Source organism: Eleutherodactylus coqui, chromosome 7 (assembly GCF_035609145.1).
Source record: "Eleutherodactylus coqui strain aEleCoq1 chromosome 7, aEleCoq1.hap1, whole genome shotgun sequence".
Taxonomy (NCBI): Eukaryota; Metazoa; Chordata; class Amphibia; order Anura; family Eleutherodactylidae; genus Eleutherodactylus; species Eleutherodactylus coqui.
In genome coordinates this window covers 25,455,997-25,483,473 of record NC_089843.1, presented here as the reverse complement: position 1 = coordinate 25,483,473, position 27,477 = coordinate 25,455,997, and the positions used below count along the sequence as shown (strand labels likewise).

At 49.4% G+C, this 27,477-nt stretch overlaps 1 protein-coding gene across 1 annotated transcript; it reads left to right on the top strand.

Moving 5' to 3' along the window:
• LOC136573446 (vomeronasal type-2 receptor 26-like) lies at positions 1-27,148 on the top strand. The gene is made up of 6 exons (XM_066574736.1): positions 1-45; positions 528-637; positions 1,330-1,408; positions 4,304-5,239; positions 5,454-5,577; positions 26,241-27,148. The coding sequence occupies exons 1-6, from the start codon at positions 1-3 to the stop codon at positions 27,146-27,148; spliced, it is 2,202 nt and encodes a 733-aa protein (XP_066430833.1).
• The last annotated feature ends 329 nt before the right edge of the window (positions 27,149-27,477 follow it).

The following is a 27,477-nucleotide window of genomic DNA, read 5'->3' as shown; positions in this document are numbered from 1 at the left end:
ATGGGAGAGATGTTCATCTGCATCCTGTCTTACAACAAGTCTCAAGTATGTGAGCAAACCCATAGGCATATTTTTCATGTGCATTTTAGTGGTGCAAAAAAACCCCCCAAAAAACGCAGCTTTTCTATATTTTGCATATTTTCACACCAAAAGTCTCCATAGAAGTCAAAGGAGATGCACAAATGCATGTGCAACACACTAGGAGAGGCATGAAACACTGTGAAATTGCTCAGAAAAAGAAAACACCTTGAACTCATTAGACCAATTAGGTATTTTAATGACTGCGAGCATTGTTGTTTTTTTTGCGTGCACAAGTGTACATGCCTTGCATGTGGAAAAAAAAAGCAAAATGTACACTGATGCACGTGCAAAAAAGCATTCTGTTGCAGGATTTCTTGCAGAATTTCCGCCCCTGGACGCCTACATAGGATTGCATTGCAAAACGCAATCCTATGCAGACGGCTGCGATTTGTCCGCGTAAAAATACACGCGGAAAACAAATCGCGGCATGCTCTATTTCTGTGCAGGTCTCGCAGAGGCCCGCACAGAAAGGTCTCTCCCAATGCCCCGGCTACGCTCCGCACATGCGCCGGCTGGCCAGCAGCCGGCACATCAGAGAGCCGGAGCCGTTGGAGAGGTGAGCGACGCACTGGTCCCTGCAGGGACTCGGGTCGGGTCCCGCTGCGAGAGTTCTCGCAGTGGGATCCGACCCTGCTGTCTGCAGGTGGCCATGCACGGTGCTCATGCACACACAAATATGCTTACGCTTGTGTGAAGCTGGATTATCGGCTGTAAATGTTGCAGAATTTTCAGAGCGGCTTTGGCTGCGGATTTTCTGCAGCATTTAGATGGCTTTCAAACTGGACGGATTTGCAGCTGAATTTCCATTCTGACCCTCCGCACGGACATTCCACGGCATTTACAGCAGCAGGAAAGTGGATGAGATTCTGAAAATCTCATCCACAAGCTGCCGAAATAACTGCGCAAAACCACTTCCGCAGCTTGTCAATTTTATCACTGTTTCCACTGTGGGATCCACTTCTCCTCAATGAGGTGGTGAAGCCCGCACAGCAATATGGGATAAAGCCGCTTCACAAACATGCACCAAATGGGGTGAGTTTGTTTCCGTGGCTGATCTGCAGCGAAACGCCTGCTGTGGACATTCTGCTGCGAATCACCCCCGTGTGACCCGGCCTCACAGTACAACCCATGTGGAAGACATTTTTAAAATCTCCTTCACATGGAGCGGAGAATTTATGCATCTCTTCTGCAGCATTTTTGAAAAACATTGTGGATTGTAAACCTTCCGCATGTCTGTTTATGTTGTAGATTTCAACCCTTGAAATATAAGAGTTACAACGCACGGCGGATCCGAAAGAAAGACCACTACAAAAACTGCACCATGAGTGTACGTGTAATTACACTGTGTTTCTGCAAAATGGGAGTTGCGTATTTACACGCGTGCACGTTTTAACTGTACTTTTTGAATGTGCAAATATGCACGTAAATTCTCTTGTGTGAATCCGGCCTTAGCTGCAGATTTGCCGACTGCGGATTTTTGACATATTTGCTTTTCTGCTGTGGAATCCCGCAGTGAATCCACTATATGTGAGACCCCCTTACAGCGGACCAATTATAAGATAGAACAAGAAGGGGCACATGTTCTGTCGCTCACATTGATATTCCAGTTTAGTGAAGGTCTTGTTGAAGATCAGAACTGCTGGAGCTGGGGACCAAAAGAGGCAGGCATGACAGGTTAACAGGGAGGGAAGGGGCTAGTAGGTGAGGGGAATGCTGGTAGGAGAAAGGGGGTGAGTGTAGGAAAGAGTAACAGCGCAAAGGAGGGGGGAGAAGTTACAGGGAACACGAGGAGGAGAAGCAGGAAGAGAAAGAGGAGCTGATGAAGAGTCCAACCCACCTGCCCAAGGAAAGAAGGGGTGGGGGGGGGGGTGATTGCTAGTGAGATTCGTCATGGAGGTGTCCTTGGAGTCAGCAGAAATGGGTAGAGGGGGGGAAACGGGCTGGATAATTATCTTCCCCCTTTAATTGTTTAATACGAGGACTGTCACATCTGGGCTTTGCAGGGCGGTGCCTTGCAAAGATGGTGGGAGTGGTTAGCCAGGTTATGGCTAGCCGGCCTCGGGAGGTGACGACTAGAGGCTAAGTGGTGAGTGGTGGACCCCTGAGTCTGTCGGCTTGCAGCTGGAGGCAAGGGTAGGGAAATAGTGTTGCCTGTGTCAGTTAATATGTGACAGGTGATAGGTACAACTATTTCCCGTTTTGGTGGTGAGGCGACAGTAGTTGGCGGGGCTCCAAGGATCTCTCCCCAGGTTTTTTCTACGGGGTAAAAAATGTTATTCATGTTTAATGTTATGTTTGGTAATAAATATGGCTGCTTTGGCCACATTGAATCCAAAGTACGGTGTCTGTGGTTATTTAAGGTAAAATGGGGGTAGAGGGAGTATGTCACAGTAAAGACGACTCCGTTACACCTGGGTCAAGAATATCAAAACGAAAATCTGTCTCCATCGTCTCTTCTTGTCCCCTGATATCCTGAGTAAGGGCTTCTACAGACGAGCGTAAGAGCAAAGCCGCTCGCTCCTGCACAATGTACTTGTGTAGTGAAGAGTCTCTTTGTGTCCATGCCTGCACAAGCACTGCGCAGATTTGTGCAGGCATCACTCATTCACATAGGCGGAGGAATCTCCCTCGCCCTGATATAAAAGGCTAATGAGGCTAATGAAGTGCCTGTGTTTGCAGGTATGCACAGTGTTTTACGCATATCTGAGTGTAAGTATGTGCACATTTGCGCACTACCACAGGCTCCTATGGGGACCTTTCGAGCACAAATGGGCACCAATACGGAGCAAGTCATGTTGTTTTGCATGCACAAAATGCATTTGCAAAAAAGGAACCATGAGAATGAGCCCATTGATATCATCTATTTGCTGTATATTGCATGTGCAAAAACTTCCTACACAAGTATGCACGTGTGCGGCCGCCCTAGCAACATATTCTCACACAAATTCTGCCCCTGTACAACACGGACAGAACTCACACGGAAAATGAACCCATTCCTTTGACTGAGCTCATTCACATGAGCATTTTTTTCCTCAGACTAAGGGCTCAAACCCACTGGCGTTTTTATTTCTTGCGCTGCGAGAGTGAGTGAAAACACTTACCTCGCAGTGCAAGAAAAACTCTGTGATATCGCCGGTGCTTTCATTGTGGCCAGCAGCGATAGCCCCATTGAAAACATAAGGAGAATATCGCGGACTTCTGCCACCGCTGTGACAGCTGTGGCAGGAGTTTTCTTCATCCCCGCAGGGAAACCAAATCATTTGTTTCATAATCATCGCTATTGCATCGCAGGGGAAAAAAATTGCAAGTGGGTGTCCACCCTAAGGGCGCATTCAGACGACCCTATATTGGCCGGGTATTCACACCGGCCGATATACGGCATCTCTCTCTGCAGGGGGAGGAGTATGGAAGAGTCGGGAGCAGTGCTCTGATCTCCCGCCCCCTCTCCACCCCTCTGCACTATTTTCAATGAGGAGAGGTGGGGCGGGGTGGAGCTAATTCACAGAACTTAGCCCCACCTCCGTACCGCCTCCTCTCATTGCAAATAGTGCAGAGGGGCGGAGAGGAGGCAGAGAGGGGGCGGTAGCTCAGAGCACTGCTCCTGGCTCTTCCAGCCTCCTCCCCCTGCAGAGAGAGACGCCATATATCGGCCGGCATGAATACCTGGCCGATATACAGTCGTCTGAATGCGCCCTAAGGGTGGACACCCACTTGCGTTTTTCTCTTGCGTTTTTTTCACATGTTTTTTTTATGCAATTGTCAATAGGACTTTCTAATGGTAAAAACGCATTGCAAGTTTGGGCTTTGCGACTTTTGTGCGATGCGTTTTTAACATTAGAAAGTCCCATTGACAATTGCGTGAAAAAAAATGCAGTGACATCGCATGAAAAAAAATGTGCAAGAAAAATGCAAGTGGGTGTCCACCCTAAGAGCCACAATTGGAAAATCGCTGCTGCTCCTATTTATGTGTGAATCTCGCTAGACACTGGGCATGTAATGTTTGGTTTCCGGCACCTCGCACAGCATACAGACGGAGTGTCCATGTGTTGTGTGATGTGATCTGCATCCAAGACTCTCGGGCACAACCTTCTGTAGCCATCTAAATACAACCTAACAGAATGGGTTTTGTATGTGGAGTTTTGGATTATGAGGACGTCCTACTAACTAACTGACTGAGAACAGTCTGTACAAAATGATCTTAGTTTTCTTCTGTGTTTTGCAGATCAGCTATGGAGCCTCTGACCCCTCATTATCTGATAGACTCCTCTATCCTCATGTTTTCAGAATGGTCCAAAATTACCACATCCACAATATGGCGATCGCCGAACTGTTGGAGCACTTTGGCTGGACCTGGGTTGGGATTATAGTATCGGATAATGAAACTGGAGAGAATGAGCTGCAGATACTAACAAAGTACATGAGGGAGTGCGGGATCTGTGCCGCCTTCACCGAAAAACTAAGAGAGGAAAATTATAATAGGATTGTACAAGCTCTAAAGAATCCACAAGTCCCCATCATTATAATGTGCGGGCCCTTCTCTGTTCATATGGCTCGCTTAATACAAGAGTACGAATTTATATTTTCAGACCACAGCTTCATCCTTTCACCATCCTGGATCTCTACTGCTCCTAAAGGGTTAAATGAAGGGCATTTGATTTATAATGGAAGTCTCACAGTGAAGTTTTCTTCACCTTTTCCAGGTCTGGAGAATTTTGTAAAAATATTCTGGAATTATGCTGATCTGCACATAAACCCGTCTTACTGGAAATTGATAGATGATCTAGACAAGAGAGATGATTTAGATTTGTTCATATCATACTATGACATCAATAAAGAGTCCTACTATACTCTGAACAATACTGCAGATAATCTGAGGGAAGTCCTCTCATCGGGGGTCGTCCCAAGACTCTATTCTGCAGTAGAAGTTCTGGCAAAAGCTCTACATGAAATGTTCTTATTTATAAAAGATGAATATGGAGAAAACTCAATAACTGGATTTTTACACTACAGACGGAAGTTACAGCGCTACATACAAATGATGGAGTCCTCACCGGATCCAATGAGACCTTCATATTACTTTAATGAGCAGGGAGAGGCCATACGTCCATATACGATTATAAACTTGTTACATACAAAAGACGGCTTACATGAGGTTGAAGTAGGAAATTATACTCCGTGGGCCATCAGTGGGGAAAAGCTTCACATAAATCGGCAGTCTATAACATGGAAACACACAAAGGGGGTGAGAAGAGTTATATTATGTAGGTGATTATGTAAATCTTGTCCGCTCTATAACATCATCATATAGTTTACATCCTCTTATCATACATGTGTTTTATCTTTATAGTAAAGGTTCTTGTCTTTTCCTACAGATCCCAGTATCCCGCTGCTCCGACCAATGTTCACCTGGAAGCAGGAAAAAGACAAGAGAAACAATCCATGCCTGCTGCTATGACTGCGTCCCGTGTGCAGAAGGGGAGATATCCAATATAACCGGTATATGGTAGTATGAGCAGTAGGTGATGATGACAGTGATGTACCAAAGGGATGTACATATGAAAGAAAAAATAAGTGAACCCTTTGGAATTACCTGGATTTCTGCAATCATTAATAATAAAGTGTGTCAGCTCCATCACAGTTAGAGACAAACAATCAAACTAAACTAAGATGTTCTACGATTCGTATATTGCAGTAGTGGCAAACCTATTACACGCGGCCAATGGTGGCACGCAGAGCCCTCCCTACTGGCACGCGTCACTATCGGCCACTCACCACTTGTGATTACCGGCAGGGGTTGGCATTCACTCAGTCTCGCTGCTAGAAGTGCCTATCCTGGCGCACAGTGTGACGCCAGTGTGCAGCCAGGATCCTCCTCCCCCAGCGTCTTCACGCGGGGAAGGGAGGGGGGACATATTAACTTTTTCCACAACACTTCTGCCCTATTCAGCGATTCCAGCAACCTGATTGGTTGTTTGGTGAATCAGCCAACTCAAACAACCAATCAGGTTGCTGGAATTGCTGAATAGGGCAGTAGTGTTATGGAAAAAGTTAATATGTGCGCAGACCCTGGGAGCTGTGATGACAGAGGCTGAGGCACAGGAGGAGAGCACACCACAACTGTGAGTGTGGGAGGAGGTGGGGTTATCACTATTTTGGCTCATGCGGCCATGGGATATCGCTATTACAGCTGGGGCGGCCGTGGGATGTCATTATTACCACTGGGACGGCCTTGGAATGTCACATTACCGCTTGGGCTGCCGTCGGATGTCACTGTCACCACTGGGGCCACTGTGGGATGTTACTGTTACACGGGGGGCCGCCATGGGATGTCACTATTACACGGGATGTGACTGTTACCCGTTGGGCCACCATGGGATGTCACTATTACACGGGGGGCCGCTGTGGGATGTCACTATTACTGCTGGGGCAGCCGTGGGATGTCAATATTATCACTGGGGCCGCCGTGGGATGTCACTATTACTACAGGGGGCCGCTGTCATATGTCACCATTACTACTGGGGGCCGCCGTGGGATGTCACTATTACCACTGGGGGTCGCCGTGGGATGTCACTATTACCACTGGGGGCCATCGCGGGATGTCACTATTACCGCTGGGACTGCCGTGGGATGTCACTATTACCACTGGGGCCGCCGTGGGATGTCACTGTTACACGAGGGGCCGCCATGGCATGTCACTATTACACGAGGGGCCGCCGTGGGATGTTACTATTAAAGCTGGAGCCACAGTGGGATGTCACTATTACCGCTGAGGCTGCCATGCGATGTCACTATTACCGCTGGGGCTGCCGTAGGATGTCACTGTTACCGCTGGGGCCGCCGTGGGAATTGCTGTTACTGCTGGGGCCACCGTGGGATGTCACTATTACCGCTGGAGCCACCGTGGGATGTCACTATTACCGCTCTGTCCACCGTGGGATGTCACTATTACACTGGGGCCGCCATGGGATGTCACTGTTATTCAGGGGGCCGCCGTGGGATGTCACTATTACTGCTGGGGCTGCCGTGGGATGTCACTGTTACCGCTGGGGCCGCCATGGGATGTCACTATTACAAGGGGGGCCAGCGTGGGATGTCACTATTACCACTTGCGCTGCCGTGGGATGTCACTATTACCGCTGGGGCCGCCGTGGGATGTCACTATTACACTGGGGCCGCCGTGGGATGTCACTATTATTCAGGGGGCCGCCGAGGGATGTCACTATTACTGCTGAGGCCGCCGTGCGATGTCACTATTACTGCTGAGGCCCCGTGGGATGTCACTATTACCGCTGGGGCTGCCGTGGGATGTCACTATTACCACTGGGGCCGCTGTGGGATGTCACTGTTACCACTGGGGCTGCCGTGGGATGTCACTGTTACCGCTGGGTCCGCTGTGGGATGTCACTATTACCGCTGGGGCCGCGTGGGATGTCACTGTTACATGAGGGGCCGCCATGGGATGTCACTATTACCAGTGGGGCCGCCATGCGATGTCATTGTAACCGCTGGGTTCGCCGTGGGATGTCACTATTACATAAGGGGCTGCCATGGGATATCACTATTACCGCTGGCGCCGCTGCGGGATGTCACTATTACCGCTGAGGCCGCCATCGGATGTCACTATTACACGCTGTGGGATGTCACTATTACTGCTGGGGCAGCCGTGGGATGTCAATATTATCACTGGGGCCGCCGTGGGATGTCACTATTACTACAGGGGGCCGCTGTCATATGTCACCATTACTACTGGGGGCCGCCGTGGGATGTCACTATTACCACTGGGGGTCGCCGTGGGATGTCACTATTAGCACTGGGGGCCATCGCGGGATGTCACTATTACCGCTGGGACTGCCGTGGGATGTCACTATTACCACTGGGGCCGCCGTGGGATGTCACTGTTACACGAGGGGCCGCCATGGCATGTCACTATTACACGAGGGGCCGCCGTGGGATGTTACTATTAAAGCTGGAGCCACAGTGGGATGTCACTATTACCGCTGAGGCTGCCATGCGATGTCACTATTACCGCTGGGGCTGCCGTAGGATGTCACTGTTACCGCTGGGGCCGCCGTGGGAATTGCTGTTACTGCTGGGGCCACCGTGGGATGTCACTATTACCGCTGGAGCCACCGTGGGATGTCACTATTACCGCTCTGTCCACCGTGGGATGTCACTATTACACTGGGGCCGCCATGGGATGTCACTGTTATTCAGGGGGCCGCCGTGGGATGTCACTATTACTGCTGGGGCTGCCGTGGGATGTCACTGTTACCGCTGGGGCCGCCATGGGATGTCACTATTACAAGGGGGGCCAGCGTGGGATGTCACTATTACCACTTGCGCTGCCGTGGGATGTCACTATTACCGCTGGGGCCGCCGTGGGATGTCACTATTACACTGGGGCCGCCGTGGGATGTCACTATTATTCAGGGGGCCGCCGAGGGATGTCACTATTACTGCTGAGGCCGCCGTGCGATGTCACTATTACTGCTGAGGCCCCGTGGGATGTCACTATTACCGCTGGGGCTGCCGTGGGATGTCACTATTACCACTGGGGCCGCTGTGGGATGTCACTGTTACCACTGGGGCTGCCGTGGGATGTCACTGTTACCGCTGGGTCCGCTGTGGGATGTCACTATTACCGCTGGGGCCGCGTGGGATGTCACTGTTACATGAGGGGCCGCCATGGGATGTCACTATTACCAGTGGGGCCGCCATGCGATGTCATTGTAACCGCTGGGTTCGCCGTGGGATGTCACTATTACATAAGGGGCTGCCATGGGATATCACTATTACCGCTGGCGCCGCTGCGGGATGTCACTATTACCGCTGAGGCCGCCATCGGATGTCACTATTACACGGGGGCCGCCATCGGATGTCACTATACACGGGGGCCGCCATGGGATGTCACTGTTACACAGAGGGGTTGGGGGGTGCCGTGGGATATCACTATTACCGCTGGGGCCACTGTGGGATGTCACTATTAATGCTGGGGCCGCTGTAGGATGTCACTATTACCGCTGTGGCCACCGTGGGATATCCCTATCACCACTGGGGCCACCGTGGGATGTCACTGTTACCGTTGTGGCCGCCGTGGGATGTCACTATTACCGCTGGGGCCGCTGTGGGATGTCACTGTTACCACTGGGGCCGCCATGCGACATCGCTATCACCGCTGGAGCCGCCGTGGGATGTCACTGTTACACAGGGGGCCGCCGTGGGAGGTCACTGTTACACAGGGGGCCGCGGAAGGATGTCACTGTTACACGGGGGGCCGCCGTGGGATGTCACTGTTACACGGGGGGCTGCGGTGGGATGTCAGTATTACCGCTGGGGCCGCCGTGGGATGTCACTATACCACTGGGGTCATCGTCAGATGTCACTATTATCGCTAGGGCCGCCGTGGTATCTCACTTTTACCGCTTAGGCCGTCGTGGGATATCACTGTTACAGTGGGGCTGCCGTGGGATGTCACTGTTACTGCTGGGGCCGCCGTGGGATGTCACTGTTACCGCTGGGGCCGCCGTGGGATGTCACTATTATTCTGGGGGCCACTGTGAGATGGCAGGGCTATTTTAAAATAGAACGTGCACAGATTTTGACTGCTTTTTGGATGCGGAAATGCTGCAGAATTTTTCAGAGAAATTCCCGCTGAGGACATTTTGCAGCATTTCCCAATCCAGAAAGCAGTTTAAATCTGCACCCTGTCTATTTTGAAGCGGCCCTGTTCTTTTTAGAATGATGGGGGTAAAATCATACGTCGTGATAAGCCCCGCCCGCTGACGTGTTGGCACTTTGCGATAAATAAGTGGGTTTTAGGTTGCAGTTTGGGCACTCAGTCTCTAAAAGGTTCGCCATCACTAATATATTGTATTGAACACATGAAATAATCATCCAGAATATATGGAGAAAAAGTATGTGAACCAACAAATTTAAATCAAACCTGTCAGCACCCTACAACACCATAAAGTAAGTCCTGCTCCTGTTGGGAAGGTGACAGGGAGCTGGGTGATGTATTTTTAAACTCACCTGCTCCCGGGTTCCTGCGTTGCTCGCCACTGAAGTCACACAGTGACCTGAAATCTCTTTTCAGACTGCCATGTGTGCGCTCTCCTATAGATGTCTATGAGAGCGCACGGACAGCAATCCGAAGAGAGTCAGATTTCTGTGTACCGCATGGACGTCAGTGGCAGAAACCAGGCAGTGGGTGTGTATAACAATACTTCAACCGGCTCCCTGTCACATTCCCTAACAGCACCATAACTTAGTACATGGTCTTGTAGGGAGGTGACAGGTTCCCTTTAATAACATATAGATCCTCCTATAGCAGCAATCACCGCTAAACATATCCCGGAGCCACTAATAAGATTTGCACATCACTGAGCTGGAACTTTGGATCATTCCATACTGTAAATGTATTTCAATTCATTACTATTTCTGAGATGTCTGGCATGCACAGCTCTCTCCAGGTGATGCCGCATTATCTACAAGGGGTTAACATCATGACTCAGACTTGGCAATTCCATAACATAAATCTTATTAATTAGCATTCTTAAGGTGTTTTACTTGTGTCCTTTATTTCATGGTCTTGTTACATCACCCAGCATCTCTTCAGCTGTAGGTCATGGGTGGCGATCCTTATATGCTCCTGTAAGATGTTCTGATCTGCCCTAGAATTCATTGTTCCCTTAATGATTACAAGGTCTCCATTCCCTGAGGAGCAGAGCAGCCACAAACCATGATGCTGCCTCCACCGGGCTTTGGGTAAGGCTTTGGTGTTGGTTTCCCTCAAACAACGTTGGGAAAAGAACATTTTCCTAGAAGCATTGTGAAGCATCCAGGTGGTCTCAGGCAAACTTGAGACCTACTGCAATGTTCTTTTGGACAGCAGTGGCTTCCTTCGTGGTATCCTTCCACGAACACCATTCTTCCTCAGTGTGCCTCTAACACATGGCACATAGACAGGGGTTACTGAAGCTTGAAGATCCTCCTGTAGGTATTTATAATCTTTATTTATATAGCACCAGCATATTTCACAGCACATTACAAGTTGTTTCTCACCTCTTTCAAGATTGCCTGATGCACTTTTAGAGTCATCATAACAGGACGCTCACTCCTAGGTGGAGCGCCAACAACTTTTGATTTTTCTCCAGTTAAAGAAATTTAAAACCAGGTAAATCAAAATAGCTTTGGCTTCAACTTCTCTTAAAGAAAACAGAAACCACCTTTTGATCTTGTTGAGTCTAAACTGGGTCATCCTCTTTCCTTGTATTATTGACCTAAATTAATTTAGACATCTGGTACATCACAAACAAAGTGATAAAGCAAAGATTTGATAACAATTTGGCCAAAATATAATTTTCTCATGTATAGTTCTTGGGAAATTACAAACTTGGCATATTATAATACCATCGCTAAATGTCATAGATTGTTAAAAGTTCAATCTTGGACATACTACTGCTGCTATTTCCCATATGCTAAGGGGATGATAAGTAAGGACAGCATCCTCCTGTTTACATCTCCCAACTTTAGCAGCATAGGACTCAATCAGACACTAGAGGACAGGTTCATAGAATCATATTACGGTAGAGTTTGAAAAGGGCCTTCAGGGTCATGGGGTCCAACCCCCTGCTCAGTGCAGGATTCACTAAATCCTCCCGGACAGATATTTGTCCAGCCTTTCTGTGAACACTTACATTGAAGGAGAACTCACCGCCTCCCGTGGTAACCTGTTCCACTCATTGATCACCCTCACTGTCAGAAAGTTTTTCCAATATATAATCTGTGTCTCCTCCCTTACAGTTTGATCCCCTTGCTTCTAGTCTTTCCTTGTGCAGATGAGAATAGGGCTGATCCCTCTGCAGTGCGACAACCCTTCAGATATTTGTAGACAGCTATTAAGTCTCCTCTCAGCCCTTTTTTTTGCAAGCTAAACATACCTAGATCCTTTAAACGTTCCTCATAGGACATGATTTGCAGACTGTTCACTGTTCATATATTTCATACTATCTATTTTGGTAGGTTCTCTACAGTGACTAGTTCCCCTAGAAGAACCGATTTGTCTCTCCTCATAGGACAAAATTTGCAGACCGCTCATCATCTTGGTAACTCTTCTCTGAACTTGCTCCAGTTTGTCTGTTTTTTTTAAGGTGAGGTGCCCAGAACTAGACAAAGTATTCCAGATGAGGTCTGACTAAGGAAGAGTAAAGGGGAATAATTAACTCATGTGATCTAGATCCTAGAATTGTGTTTCCCTTTTTGGCTGCTGCAACACATTGTTGACTCATGTTCACATCTATTGACTCATGTTCAGCTCTAATGATTTATTAATATACTCGTCTTTTTCACATGTGCTGCTGTTTAGCCCAATTCCTCCCATTCTGTATGTGTTTTTTTTTTTCATTTTTCTTGCCCAGATGTAGGACTTGGCATTTCTCCTTGTTAAATACTATTCTGTTAGTCGCCACCCATTGTTCAAGTTTTTCTAGATCTTTTTGAATACTTTCCCTCTCTTTCCTAGTATTAGCTATCCATCCTAGCTTTGTGTCATCGGCAAATTTGATCACTTTCCCATCAATTCCCTCCTCCAGCTTATAGAAAACTATTGAACAAACCTTTTTTTATTCTTTTTTCCTATGTTGCAAACCTCAATTTATTATCAGCTTTAGGCTGCCTGCAGACGGGTGGAAATTCTGCGGCTGGATTTCCCGTGGAATTTCCGCCCTTGGAAGCTGCCATAGGATTGCATTAGCAAACGCAATCCTAGGCAGACGGCCGCGGTTTGTCCGCGCAAAATCTCGCGCAGCAAACAAACAGCGGCATGTTCTAATTCTGAAACGTCACTCACCGGCCGCCGGCTCCGCTCTGTGCATGCACCGGCTGCCCGGCAGCCGGCACATGAAAGAGCCGGAGCTGCGGGTGAGTACGCGCTGCTCTCTGCAGGGGCTTGGGTCGGGTCCCGCAGCATGAATTCTCGCAGCCGGATCCGACCCGGCCGTCTGCAGGCGGCCTTAGTTTTTTTTATCGTTCAATAATTTTCATTGTTATATTTGCACAACATGTAACATAGAAATTAGAGATGAGCGAGCACCAAAATGCTCGGGTGCTCGTTACTCGAGTCAAACTTTCAGTGATGCTCGAGAGTTCGTTACGAGTAACGAACCCCATTGAAGTCAATGGGTGACTCGAGCATTTTTGTATATCGCCGATGCTCGCTAAGGTTTTCATTTGTGAAAATCTGCAAAACACAAGAAAGTGATGGAAACGACACAGAAACGAATAGGGCAGGCGAGGAGCTACATTTTGGGCTGCATCTCAAGTTCCCAGGTCCCACTATTAAGCCACAATAGCGGCAAGAGTGAGACCCCCCCCCCCACTGTCAGCGTAAAGATCGTTCTCCTCTGCCACAGCTGTAACAGCTGTGGCAGAGAAGAACGATGTTAGCCCATTGAATTCAATGGAGCCGGCAATACAGCCGGCTCTATTGAAAGCAATGGGTTGCCGGCATACGCGGGATGAATTGTCGGGAAGGGCTTAAATATGTAAGCCCTTCCCTACAATTCATCCAGAAATGTGTAAAAATAAAAAATATATATATACTTACCTGGTCCCGGCAGAACGATGTTAGCCCATTGAATTCAATGGAGCCGGCAATACAGCCGACTCCATTGAAAGCAATGGGCTGCCGGCGATCGCGGGATGAATTGTCGGGAAGGGGTTAAATATATAAGCCCTTCCCTGCAATTCATCCAGAAATGTGTAAAAATAAAAAATATATATATACTTACCTGGTCACGGCAGACGGAGTTCAGCGCGGCAGGCTGCAGTTCTCCTGAACTGCTCTGAACAGCTGTGAGTAGTATTCAGCAGCCGGGGATTTAAAATCCCCGCCTGCTGAATGAGATGCCTCTGATTGGTCACAGCCTGACCAATCAGAGGCATCCCTCACTCACACCCATTCATGAATTCATGAATGGGTGAGTGAGGGCTGCCTCTGATTGGCTCAGCGCAGGGACAGTAAGACACTCATGTCTATTTATAAGTGCGTCTGCCATGAGGAGGAACCGCAGGCACACACTGCAGAGGGTTGGCACGGCTAGGCAGCGACCCTCTTTAAAAGGGGCGGGGCGATAGCCCACAATGCTGTACAGAAGCAATGAAAAATAGAATCCTGTGCCACCGCCATCAGGAGCTGCACACGTGGGCATAGCAATGGGGAACCTATGTGCCACACACTATTCATTCTGTCAAGGTGTCTCTGCATGCCCCAGTCAGACCGGGCTTTTTAATTCATAGACACAGGCAGGTACAACTCCCTATTGTGAAGTCCCTGTCGACCGACAGCATGGGTGGCTCTCTGGAACCCACCGGCGATACACAAAAATATCCCATTTCATTGCCCAGCACAGCTGAGGTAGTAATGTCGTGCTTAATGCAGGTGGGCTTCGGCCCACACTGCATGCCCCAATCAGACTGGGGTTCTTTACAAGTGGAAACAGATGCATTTATAATTCCCTGTGGACCCACAGCATGGGTGGGTGCCAGGAAGCCACCGGCGGTACATAGAAATATCCCATTGCATTGCCCAACACAGCTGAGGTAGTAATGTCGTGCTTAATGCAGGTGGGCTTCGGCCCACACTGCATGCCCCAGTCAGACTGGGGTTCTTTACAAGTGGACACATGTAGGTTAAACTCCGTGTGCACCTACAGCATGGGTGGCTCCCTGGAACCCACCGGTGATACACAAAAATATCCCATTGCATTGCCCAACACAGCTGAGGTAGTAATGTCGTGCTTAATGCAGGTGGGCTTCGGCCCACACTGCATGCCCCAGTCTGACTGGGGTTCTTTACAAGTGGAAACAGATGCATTTATAATTCCCTGTGGACCCACAGCATGGGTGGGTGCCAGGAAGCCACCGGCGGTACATAGAAATATCCCATTGCATTGCCCAACACAGCTGAGGTAGTAATGTCGTGCTTAATGCAGGTGGGCTCAGGCCAACACTGCATGCCCCAGTCAGACTGGTAATATGTACCTTAACAGTAACCGCGATGGTGGTAATGTGGTGGTGACTGCGGACCTAGTAGCGTGGTTTTATTTTGTTGGTTTTTGGAATGTGGCCAGGATTAAGTGGGCCGTGGCGGGGGATGTTTTGGAGGCACTACGTGTCCTCTCCACGTGTCCGTGGTTATATGCACCTTAACAGTAACAGCGTTGGTGGGAAATGGCCTCGCCGCCATCATGTCTTTGGGAAGCCTCTGTTTCCACACCCCAGAGACATACCATTAGCAGCGGTATAGGCAGAGCCCAGAATTAGTAACATTTCAGCCGTAGCATTAGCGACAGGCCCCACTAACATATCACTAGCAGCATTATAGGGGGAGCACAGTGTTAGTTCCATTTCAGTAATAGTAGCAGCCTACACAGGCCCCAGTAACAATTCCGAAGCAGCAGTATAGTGGGAGCGCAGTCTTCGTTCCATTTCAGTAATATTAGCAGCCTACACAGGCCCCAGGAACAATTCCGAAGCAGCAGTATAATAGGAGGATAGTCTTAGTTCCATTTAAGTCATTGTAGCAGCCTACACAGGCCCCAGGAACAATTCCGAAGCAGCAGTATAGGAGGAGCATAGTCTTAGTTCCATTTAAGTCATTGTAGCAGCCTACACAGGGCCCAGGAACAATTCCGAAGCAGTAGTATAGTGGGAGCGCAGTCTTAGTTCCATTTCAGTAGCTGCAGTATAGCAAAGGCCCAAGTTACATTTATGTAGCTAAAGTGTAGGCCAACCCCACACACACTTCTGCACCATGAGTGCAGGCGAAGAACATACAAATTGCTATGATTACACTGTAGGTAAGGGCCCCAAAACATTGGTGTACCAACAGTACTAATGTACCTCAGTAAAAATTGGCCATGCCCAACCAAGATGGCAGGTGAAACCCATTAATCGCTTTGGTTAATGTGGCTTAAGTGGTAACTAGGCCTGGAGGCAGCCCAGTTTAACGAAAAATTGGTTCAAGTTAAAGTTCCAACACTTTTAAGAGCATTGAAACGTATAAAAAATTTTTAGAAAAATTATATGAGTGAGCCTTGTGGCCCTAAGAAAAATTGCCCGTTCAGCGTGATTACGTGAGGTTTCAGGAGGAGGAGCAGGAGGAGGAGGAGGAATATTAGACACAGATTGATGAAGCAGAAATGTCCCCGTTTTGAATGGTGAGAGAGAACGTAGCTTCCATCCGCGGGTGCAGCCTACGTATTGCTTACGTATCGCTGCTGTCCGCTGGTGGAGAAGAGAAGTCTGGGGAAATCCAGGCTTTGTTCATCTTGATGAGTGTTAGCCTGTCGGCACTGTCGGTTGACAGGCGGGTACGCTTATCCGTGATGATTCCCCCAGCCGCACTAAACACCCTTTCCGACAAGACGCTAGCCGCAGGACAAGCAAGCACCTCCAGGGCATACAGCGCTAGTTCAGGCCACGTGTCCAGCTTCGACACCCAGTAGTTGTAGGTGGCAGAGGCGTCACGGAGGACGGTCGTGCGATCGGCTACGTACTCCCTCACCATCCTTTTACAGTGCTCCCGCCGACTCAGCCTTGACTGGGGAGCGGTGACACAGTCTTGCTGGGGAGCCATAAAGCTGTCCAGGCCCTTAAAGACTGTTGCACTGCCTGGGCTGTACATGCTGCTCGATCTACGCACCTCCCCTGCTACCTGGCCCTCGGAACTGAGCCTTCTGCCACTAGCGCTGTCGGATGGGAATTTTACCATCAGCTTGTCCGCCAGGGTCCTGTGGTATAGCAACACTCTCGAACCCCTTTCCTCTTCGGGAATGAGAGTGGGAAGGTTCTCCTTATAGCGTGGGTCGAGCAGTGTGTACACCTAGTAATCCGTAGTGGCTAGAATGCGTGTAACGCGAGGGTCACGAGAAAGGCATCCTAACATGAAGTCAGCCATGTGTGCCAGGGTACCTGTACGCAACACATGGCTGTCCGCACTAGGAAGATCACTTTCAGGATCCTCCTCCTCCTCCTCCACCTCCTTCTTCTCCTCCTCCTCCTCAGGCCATACACGCTGAAATGATGACAGGCAAGCAGCATGGGTACCGTCAGCAGTGGGCCAAGCTGTCTCTTCCCCCTCCTCCTCATCCTCCTCATGCTCCTCCTCCTCCTCCTCCTGAACGCGCTGAGATATAGACAGGAGGGTGCTCTGACTATTCAGCGACATACTGTCTTCCCCCGGCTCTGTTTCCGAGCGCAAAGCGGCTGCCTTTATGGTTTGCAGGGAACTTCTCAAGATGCATAGCAGAGGAATGGTGACGCTAATGATTGCAGCATCGCCGCTCACCACCTGGGTAGACTGCTCAAAGTTTCGAAGGACCTGGCAGATGTCTGCCAACCAGGCCCACTCTTCTAGAAAGAATTGAGGAGGCTGACTCCCACTGCGCCGCCCATGTTGGAGTTGGTATTCCACTATAGCTCTACGCTGCTCATAGAGCCTAGCCAACATGTGGAGCGTAGAGTTCCACCGTGTGGGCACGTCGCACAGCAGTCGGTGCACTGGCAGATTAAACCGATGTTGCAGGGTGCGCAGGGTGGCAGCGTCCGTGTGGGACTTGCGGAAATGTGCGCAGAGCCGGCGCACCTTTACGAGCAGGTCTGACAAGCGTGGGTAGCTATTCAGAAAGCGCTGAACCACCAAATTAAAGACGTGGGCCAGGCATGGCACGTGCGTGAGGCTGCCGAGCTGCAGAGCCGCCACCAGGTTACGGCCGTTGTCACACACGACCATGCCCGGTTGGAGGCTCAGCGGCGCAAGCCAACGGTCGGTCTGCTCTGTCAGACCCTGCAGCAGTTCGTGGGCCGTGTGCCTCCTATCTCCTAAGCTGAGTAGTTTCAGCACGGCCTGCTGACGCTTGCCCACCGCTGTGCTGCCACGCCGCGCGACACCGACTGCTGGCGACGTCCTGCTGCTGCTGACACATCTAGATTGCGAGACAGAGGTTGCGGAGGAGGAGGAGGAGGAGGAGGGTGCTTTAGTGGAGGAAGCATACACCACCGAACATACCACCACCGAGCTGGGGCCCGCAATTCTGGGGGTGGGTAGGACGTGAGCGGTCCCAGGCTCTGACTCTGTCCCAGCCTCCACTAAATTCACCCAATGTGCCGTCAGGGAGATGTAGTGGCCCTGCCCGCCTGTGCTTGTCCACGTGTCCGTAGTTAAGTGGACCTTGCCACTAACCGCATTGGTGAGGGCGCGTACAATGTTGCGGGAGACGTGGTTGTGCAGGGCTGGGACGGCACGTCGGGAAAAGTAGTGGCGACTGGGAACTGAGTAGCGCGGGGCCGCCGCCGCCATCATAGCTTTGAAAGCCTCCGTTTCCACAACCCTATACGGCAGGATCTCAAGGCTGATAAATTTGGCTATGTGGACGGTTAACGATTGAGCGTGCGGGTGCATGGCGGCGTACTTGCGCTTGCGCTCCAACACTTGCGCTAGCGACGGCTGGACTGTGCGGTGCGAGACATTGGTGGATGGGGCCGAGGACAGCCGAGGTGAGGGTGTGGGTGCAGGCCATGAGACGGTAGTGCCTGTGTCCTGAGAGGGGGGTTGGATCTCAGTGGCAGGTTGGGGCACAGGGGGAGAGGCAGCGGTGCAAACCGGAGGCGGTGAACGGCCTTCGTCCCACCTTGTGGGGTGCTTGGCCATCATATGTCTGCGCATGCTGGTGGTGGTGAGGCTGTTGGTGGTGGCTCCCCGGCTGATCTTGGCGCGACAAAGGTCGTCAGGCGTCTCTGTGAAAAACTGCCAGACCTTAGAGCACCTCGGCCTCTGCAGGGTGGCATGGCGCGAGGGGGCGCTTTGGGAAACAGTTGGTGGATTATTCGGTCTGGCCCTGCCTCTACCCCTGGACACCACACTGCCTCTTGCAACCTGCCCTGCTGCTGCCCGTGCCTCCCCCTCTGAAGACCTGTCCTGTGTAGGCGTTGCACACCAGGTGGGGTCAGTCACCTCATCGTCCTGCTGCTCTTCCTCCGAATCCTCTGTGCGCTCCTCCCTCAGACTTACTGCCCTTACTACTACCTCACTGCAAGACAACTGTGTCTCATCGTCATCGTCCTCCTCACCCACTGAAAGGTCTTGAGACAGTTGCCGGAAGTTCCCAGCCTCATCCCCCGGACCCCGGGAACTTTCCAATGGTTGTGCATCAGTGACGATAAACTCATCTGGTGGGAGAGGAACCACTGCTGCCCAATCTGAGCAGGGGCCCGAGAACAGTTCCTGGGAGTCTTCCCGCTACTGAGCATGTGTCATTGTAGTGGAGTGAGGAGGCTGGGAGGAAGGAGGAGCAGCAGACAGAGGATTCGGATTTGCAGCACTGGACGGCGCAGAACTCTGGGTGGATGATAGCTTGCTCGAAGCACTTTCTGCCATCCACGACAGGACCTGCTCACACTGCTCATTTTCTAATAAAGGTCTCCCGCGTGGACCCATTAATTGGGCGATGAATGTGGAGACGCCAGAAACGTGCCTCTCTCCTAATCGCGCAGCAGTCGGCTGCGACACACCTGGATCAGGAGCTCGGCCTGTGCCCACACCCTGACTTGGGCCTCCGCGTCCTCGCCCGTGTCCACGTCCTCTCGGCCTACCCCTACCCCTCAGCATGCTGTATTACCAGTGATTTCCAAGCCAGGAAAGAAATTGGCGCAAGCCTGCAGCCAAAATAGAATTTTTTCCCTAGTTTTTCAAAGGACAAGCCACACTGCGTGTATTCAATGAATACTACTAAGTTTAATAACTGTGTTGTGGCCCTGCAAATGTGTCAGAAAACTGCAGTGATGCAAAGTTATTGGCTCCAGCAGATCAGGGATTTCCCATGCAGGAAAAAAATTGGCGCAAGCCTGCAGTAAAACGTAGCTGGCTGCGTCTGATTTTTTTTAACGTTCTGCACGCAGCACACACGTACCCAGAGCCCTGAGGACTGTCAGAGGCAGGCGAAATAGAATTTTTTCCCTTGTTTTTCAAAGGACAAGCCACACTGCGTGTATTCAATGAATACTACTAAGTTTAATAACTGTGTTGTGGCCCTGCAAATGTGTCAGAGAACTGCAGTGATGCAAAGTTATTGGCTACAGCAGATCAGGGATTTCCCATGCAGGAAAAAAATTGGCGCAAGCCTGCAGTAAAACGTAGCTGGCTGCGTCTGATTTTTTTTTTAACGTTCTGCACGCAGCACACACGTACCCAGAGCCCTGAGGACTGTCAGAGGCAGGCGAAATAGAATTTTTTCCCTTGTTTTTCAAAGGACAAGCCACACTGCGTGTATTGAATGAATACTACTAAGTTTAATAACTGTGTTGTGGCCCTGCAAATGTGTCAGAGAACTGCAGTGATGCAAAGTTATTGGCTCCAGCAGATCAGGGATTTCCCATGCAGGAAAAAAATTGGCGCAAGCCTGCAGTAAAACGTAGCTGGCTGCGTCTGATTTTTTTTAACGTTCTGCACGCAGCACACACGTACCCAGAGCCCTGAGGACTGTCAGAGGCAGGCGAAATAGAATTTTTTCCCTTGTTTTTCAAAGGACAAGCCACACTGCGTCTATTCAATGAATAATGTATGTCTTCTGGCCCTGCCTACACAATTCTATCCCTGTAGTATTAATGCCGGGTGCAATGGTCTGCACAGCCGATTTTGAGAAAAAAAAAAATATGCAACACTGCTAACAGCAGCCTGGACAGTACTGCACACGGATAGATGTGGCCCTAGAAAGGACCGTTGGGGTTCTTGAAGCCTACACTCACTGCTAACACTCTCCCTGCCTAACCACCACTTCTGTCCCTATTGCAGGGCGCAATGCTCTGCAGATCCAATTTTGAAAAAAAAAATAAAAAATACAGTGCTAACACAGTACTGCACACTATTAGATGTGGCCCTGAGAAGGACCGTTGGGGTTCTTGAAGCCTACACTAACTCCTAACGCTCTCCCTACAGCAGCTCCAGCACGATACCACTGTCCCTCAGCTAACTCACAAGGCATCTGAGCCGAGCCGCGGGAGGGGCCGATTTTTATACTCGGGTGACATCTGATCGCCCCAGCCACTCACAGCAGGGGGGTGGTATAGGGCTTGAACGTCACAGGGGGAAGTTGTAATGCCTTCCCTGTCTTTCAATTGGCCAGAAAAGCGCGCTAACGTCTCAGAGAGGAAACTGAAAGTAACCGGAACACCGCGTGGTACTCTTTACGAGTAACGAGCATCCCGAACACCCTAATATTCGCACGAATATCAAGCTCGGACGAGTACGTTCGCTCATCTCTACCCCCTACATTTAATCTGACGTTAGCTCTGCTGTCCAGGGCACTGCAATAGGATATATTTATGTACCGCCCGTGGCTTCCTGGGACCCACCCATGCTGTCGGTCCACACGGAGTTGTAACTGCATGTGTCTACTTATAAAGAACCCCAGTCTGACTGGGGCATGCAGTGTGGGCCGAAGCCCACCTGCATTAAATCTGAGGTTGCCTCAGCTGTGCTGGGCACTGCAATGGGATATATTTATGTACTGCTGGTGGGTTCCAGGGAGCCACCCATGCTGTCGGTCCACACAGACTTCACATTAGTGAGTTGTACCTGCCTGTGTCTATATATTAAAAACCCCGGTCTGACTGGGGAATGCAGTGTGGGCCGAAGCCCACCTGTATTAAATCTGACGTTACCTCAGCTGTGCTGGGCACTGCAATGGTATATCTTTATGTACCGCCGGTGGGTTCCAGGGAGCCACCCATGCTGTCGGTCCACAGGGACTTCTCATAGGGGATTTGTACCTGCCTGTGTCTACATATTAGGAACCCCGGTCAGGTTGGGTATGCAGTGTGGGCCGAAGCCCGCCTGCATTTAATCTGACGTTACCTCAGCTGTGCTGGGCAATGCAATGGGATTTATTTATGTACCGCCGGTGGCTTCCTGGGACCCTCCCATGCTGTCGGTTCACACGGACTTCACAATAGGGAGTTGTATCTGCTTGTGTCTACTTATAAAAAAAAAAAACAGTCTGACTGGGGCATGCAGTGTGGGCCGAAGCCCACCTGCATTTAATCTGACGTTAGCTCTGCTGTCCAGGGCACTGCAATGGGATATATTTATGAACCGCTGGTGGGTTCCAGGGAGCCACCCATGCTGTGGGTGCACACGGAATTCCCATTGCGGAGTTGTACCTGCCTGTGACTATTTATAAAAATCCCCGGTCTGACTGGGGCATGCAGTGTGGGCCGAAGCCCACCTGTATTTAATCTGACGTTAGCTCTACTATCCGGGGCACTGCATTGGGACAAACTACAGGAGCAATACAGCGCTAATGAGACGTGCACAGCTATGCTAGCATAGGAGCCCGCTGTAGACCCACGATTGCTGAGGGTTTGTGCAGAGGCCTATGTCCTTGGTGCAGTGAAAGTCCGCTTCCTGCCTAGGATTGCTGAAGCTGTGGGCCGAGGCTATGTCGTGGGCGCGGTGCAAGTCTGCCATGTTTGGCCGCTCAGATAAATTTTTTGTTCATGTCTTGGGCTTCCTAGGACCCCCCTATGCTGTTGGTGAGAACTTAGTTCCCATCGCGGTGTTTGACCTGTTTGGCACAAAGACACTGACTGTCTTGGGTAGAGGGCAGAGCGCTGACGGCTTTCCTCTTGCAGTGTGGATTGAGCTATGTGACACCTTGACAGAATGAATACTGTGTGGCACACGGATTCCCCATTGCTATGCCCATGTTTGCAGCTCCTGATGGAGGTGGCACAGGATTGGATGTCTCATTGCTTCTGTACAGCATTGTGGGCTATCGCCCTGCCCCTTTTAAAGAGGGTCGCTGCCTGGCCCTGCCAACCCTCTGCAGTGTGTGCCTTCGGTTCCTCCTCATGCCTGACGCACTTAGAAATAGACATGAGGGTGGTGTGGCTGTGAGGCCAGCATGTGGCATGAGGGCAGCTGAAGGCTGCGCAGGGACACTTTGGTGTGCGCTGTGGACACTGGGTCGTGCGGGGGGGGGGGGGGGCGGTGGGTTGGGCAGCATGTAACCCAGGAGAAGGGGCAGGGGTGTGTCCCGCAGGCAGTGCTTGTGCTTTGTTGGAGGTAGTGTGGTGCTTAGCTAAGGTGTGCCTTGCTAATGAGGGTTATTCCGAAGTAAAAATTGGTAGGGGGGGGGGCACTCTTGCCGCTATTGTGGCTGAATAGTGGGACCTGGGAACCTGAAATGCAGCCCAGCATGTTGCCCCTCGCCTGCCCTATCCGTTTCTGTGTCATTTCCAAATGCTCGAGTCGCCCATTGACTTCAATGGGGTTCGTTACTCAAAGCGAACCCTCGAGCATCGCGGAAAGTTTGACTCGAGCAACGTGCACCCGAGCATTTTGGTGCTCACTCATCTCTAATGATGACCTCTTCCTTTGTAGCTCAAGAATTTGGACTTTTACTTCATATTTTCAAACGTTATTTGGTGCTTTAGCGAGGGGGACTTTGTTGTTAGCTGCTTCCGGAGCTGGCTTGGATCTGCTTTGCCAACCCTGACTGATTTGAGATGGACTTAGTCGTCTATGGTTCTGTAAGCCAATTTTGGACTATTTTCAACCCTTCTTCTGGCTTAGTGATTGCATGGTTTTCCCCAGCTTTAGAGATAATCAATTTGATCGTGAACCCCCACTTGTACAATATGTTGTTCTCGTGGACTTGAGGCAATTCAGCAAAGAGTTTCATGTTTTCATAAGGATACAGGAGGGCTTTTAATTTCCTGGCTGTATACATTTATTTGTCCTCTATGTGGTAAAAGTGGACGCATACAATCATGTCTCTGGGCCGGTTTTCAGCAATCATCTTTGGGAATGGGAGCCTATACTCTCTATCCACAACACATTCTCCCTGCGAAGTTTCAGGGAGTAAAGTTTTAATTAGGTCTTGTAGTAATAATCTCCAACTGCTGCTAGTTCCACCATCTCTGCTATTCCTTTTTTTTAATTTTATTGCGGTGGTTACAATCCTCTAAATCTGCGATTTAATATTTACTACCTTGAGTCCCTCCACTAGCCTAGAGTGGTCATCTATCAGGTCATTATGTGAGTTGGTTATTTCACTCATTTTGTTTTCCAGAGAATTTACTCTTCCTCTCATTTCTTCTATTGATGTGTTAATGGGTGCATGCATAGCTCTCAGTTCTTTTTCTAGGGATCCTTTTAATGCTAGGATCATCACTCTTATAAAACATTCTGATGCGGCCTTAGTTAAGCAGTTGATATTCAATATTGGATCTCTATCTCTTTCTATCTCCCTTGCTCTTCCATCCTCCTCATTGTGGGGGCCATCTGAATAATTTTCTCTTCTGTGCAGTTCTCTATGGAGAGCTGTGTCCCCTCCTTCTTTTTATGCAGTGGACACCTTTTCATCTATCCGGGCCTGGGAGACTGTAGTATCATCTCTGCCTCTCCCCATGTTATTGCTCTCACTGTTGCTAGCTTCCTCTCTCCCTCTTTGTAGTGTTCTTGGTGTAATATCCTCAGAGGGGCTTTGTGTGTGAGTGGCTGCACCTCTCTCTCTATCTTGCCTTTTATTCTCCCATCTTTTCTCTGTTCCTCCTCTCTCTGTATGTTATGCACACCTTCATGTGAGGGGCCTTGTGTTGCTGCTTTTTTATTTCCTCACTCTTCTCCCTCTTTGTGGCTGCCAGCTATTGCCCCTCCCCATTGCAGTGCTGCAGGCGCCATTTTCTTTATGGGGATCTGGGCCTGAGGCTCCCTGTCCCTCTTCTTTTCTTCACTTCCCCAGCTTCATGCTTGTGCAGGAGGCAAGGGATTGGGGAAGCCCGCTTACCTTGCTCTTACCACTGGGAATTCCCCGAACCCGCCGCTTCTGCGATCTCCAGCTGCTCTGTACCTGGGGCCGGAACCTGCATCTCTCCTCCTGCATCTTGCGCCAGGAAGAACTCAGTTAGACTCCGCGGTCCCTTCTTCATCGCTCTCTTCCTTGGCACCTTCTCCTCTTCTCTCTGGTATGTCCAAATTCTTCTTTTCTCTTTGCTTGTTTGTTGCTTGCTGAGGTCTCTTTCAGCAGAGCCCAGTCCTCTGCTTTTGCTCCCATGGCCATCCATGACATGACCCCCTATCGTTCACTTTTATTTTTTGACTGCAAGTTGGTAACCCCTCTGGATGCAGTAGTTCTGTCAGGGAAAAAAGAGATAGATTTTGCTGAGGGCACCTTTTCTAGCTCCCTCTCCATGTGGGGTGAGAAGAGTGGGTCCTAAATAAGGCTGCTCAGTTGTAGATACAGCTGGAAACTGCTTAGATGCCCCAGTCCCTGAGATAGAATGACTGAATCCATATCCACTGCCCATGTGCCAGTCTGTGGCTCGGGGCTTCCAGATTCCACAGTCCTGCCCCCGTCATTACTCATTGATGGCCATGGTATAACCTGGATATTTCCTGTATATAATTATATATGCACAGTTGGTATAAGTTATGCATTTCCCTGTATATAGTGGATCATGGATCATGCTAGTATAACCCGTGTATCTCCTGTATATGATGTCACCCTTTATATACAATTTAAAAAAAAACACATAAAAGATGCATAAAAATGCAAGTCGTATTTGAATACTGCATGCAGTTTTTTTTACTTGTTTTTATAATTATGGTTCAAAAATGCAACAAAAACCATGAAAACAGCCTCAAGGGGTACAAATAACTCTTCACGTTGCCCAGGAAATGAGTATGTAGGGAAAGCTTATGCCAAAGGATTAGATCATGCATTTAAATTTATTGTGCAGCGATATGCAACAGGTAGGTATGGGTACAGGAGGATAGGGGGCCTGAGCTGAAATTTGTCATCTGTCCCTCTCTGTATTTAGCTATGCCCCTGGTATGTATCATGAATATCTCGGTGCCCCTTGTCACTGCTGATCAGCTGCCTGCTTCTACTCAAGGACAGGCATCTAATGGCAGAAACAAGTTCTGAGTGTATTAATGGGGTCCAGACCCTCACCAAAGGAGTCAGCACCCCAAAACTGTGGTACTCCTGCCCAGTAGTAGTTCCAGCACTGTTAGATGGATCAATACAGTAGATAGATAGATAGATAGATAGATAGATAGATAGATGTAACATTAAATATGTTATGAAATATTCCTACAGATGCTGAGAACTGTATTAAATGCCAAAGTGATGAATGGCCAAATGAGAAAAGAGACCGATGCCTGCCCAAAGTCCTGGAATTCATCTCTTACCAGAATGACACAATGGCTTCTGTATTTTCCAGTGTCTCAGTCTTTGGATGTCTTTTGACTGGCTTCATATTTGGAATATTTATCTTCTACCGGGACACTCCTATTGTTAAAGCTAATAATCGAAACCTGAGTTATCTCCTCCTGGTCTCCATCATCCTCAGCTTTCTCTCTGTCTTCTTGTTTCTTGGTTGCCCCAAGAACGTAACTTGTAGATTACGGGAAACGAGTTTTGGGATTTTTTTTTCAGTTGCCGTATCTTCACTTCTCGCCAAGACTGTTATGGTTTGTGTTGCTTTTAAGTCCACCAAGCCTGGAAGTCCCTGGAGAAAATGGTTGAATGTGAAGTTGCCCTATACCATAGTGCTGTTGTGTTCATCTATGCAAGTTGTCATCTGTATTATCTGGTTGTCTATTTCTCCCCCATTTCAGGACCTGGACACTCAGTCTTATCCTGGGAAAATCATCATTCAGTGTAATGAAGGCTCGGATATCTGCTTTTACTCCATGTTGGGTTATATGGGGCTCCTGGCAGCGGTGAGCTTTGTTCTGGCTTTCATGGTGAGGACATTACCGGACAGTTTTAATGAAGCCAAGTACATCACCTTCAGCATGCTGCTGTTCTGCAGTGTCTGGATCTCCATGATCCCGGCTTATCTGAGCACCAGAGGGAAATCTATGGTGGTGGTGGAGATATTTGCAGTAATGGTGTCCAATGCTGGACTTTTAGGTTGTGTGTTTCTCCCAAAATGTTTTATCATTTTGTTCAAATCTGAAAAGAATAGAAGAACTGATCTGCTGGGGAAAAGGCAGGAATGACTCCAAAATTGTACTCCCTGATAATAGATAGTAATACAGCATGTACATGTCTCTTCAAACTGCTCACTTCTGGAAAAGTAACAGGTGCCCACCCACTTATCATATCTTGTCAACCTTCCCCCTTCCCTGTAGTAGTGCAGGTGGTCCCACCCTTAAGTACAGCTCATCAATCCACCCCCATCTCTTGACTTATCAAGATTCTCCTGGCAGAGGAGTTAAGGCTCATTTAGACACAATGATTATCGCTCAAAATTCTCTCAAAGGACAGTTTGCCTGACAGTCTTGAGCATTCACTTTGCATAGGCTCTTAAGTAGCTAATTAGCTACTT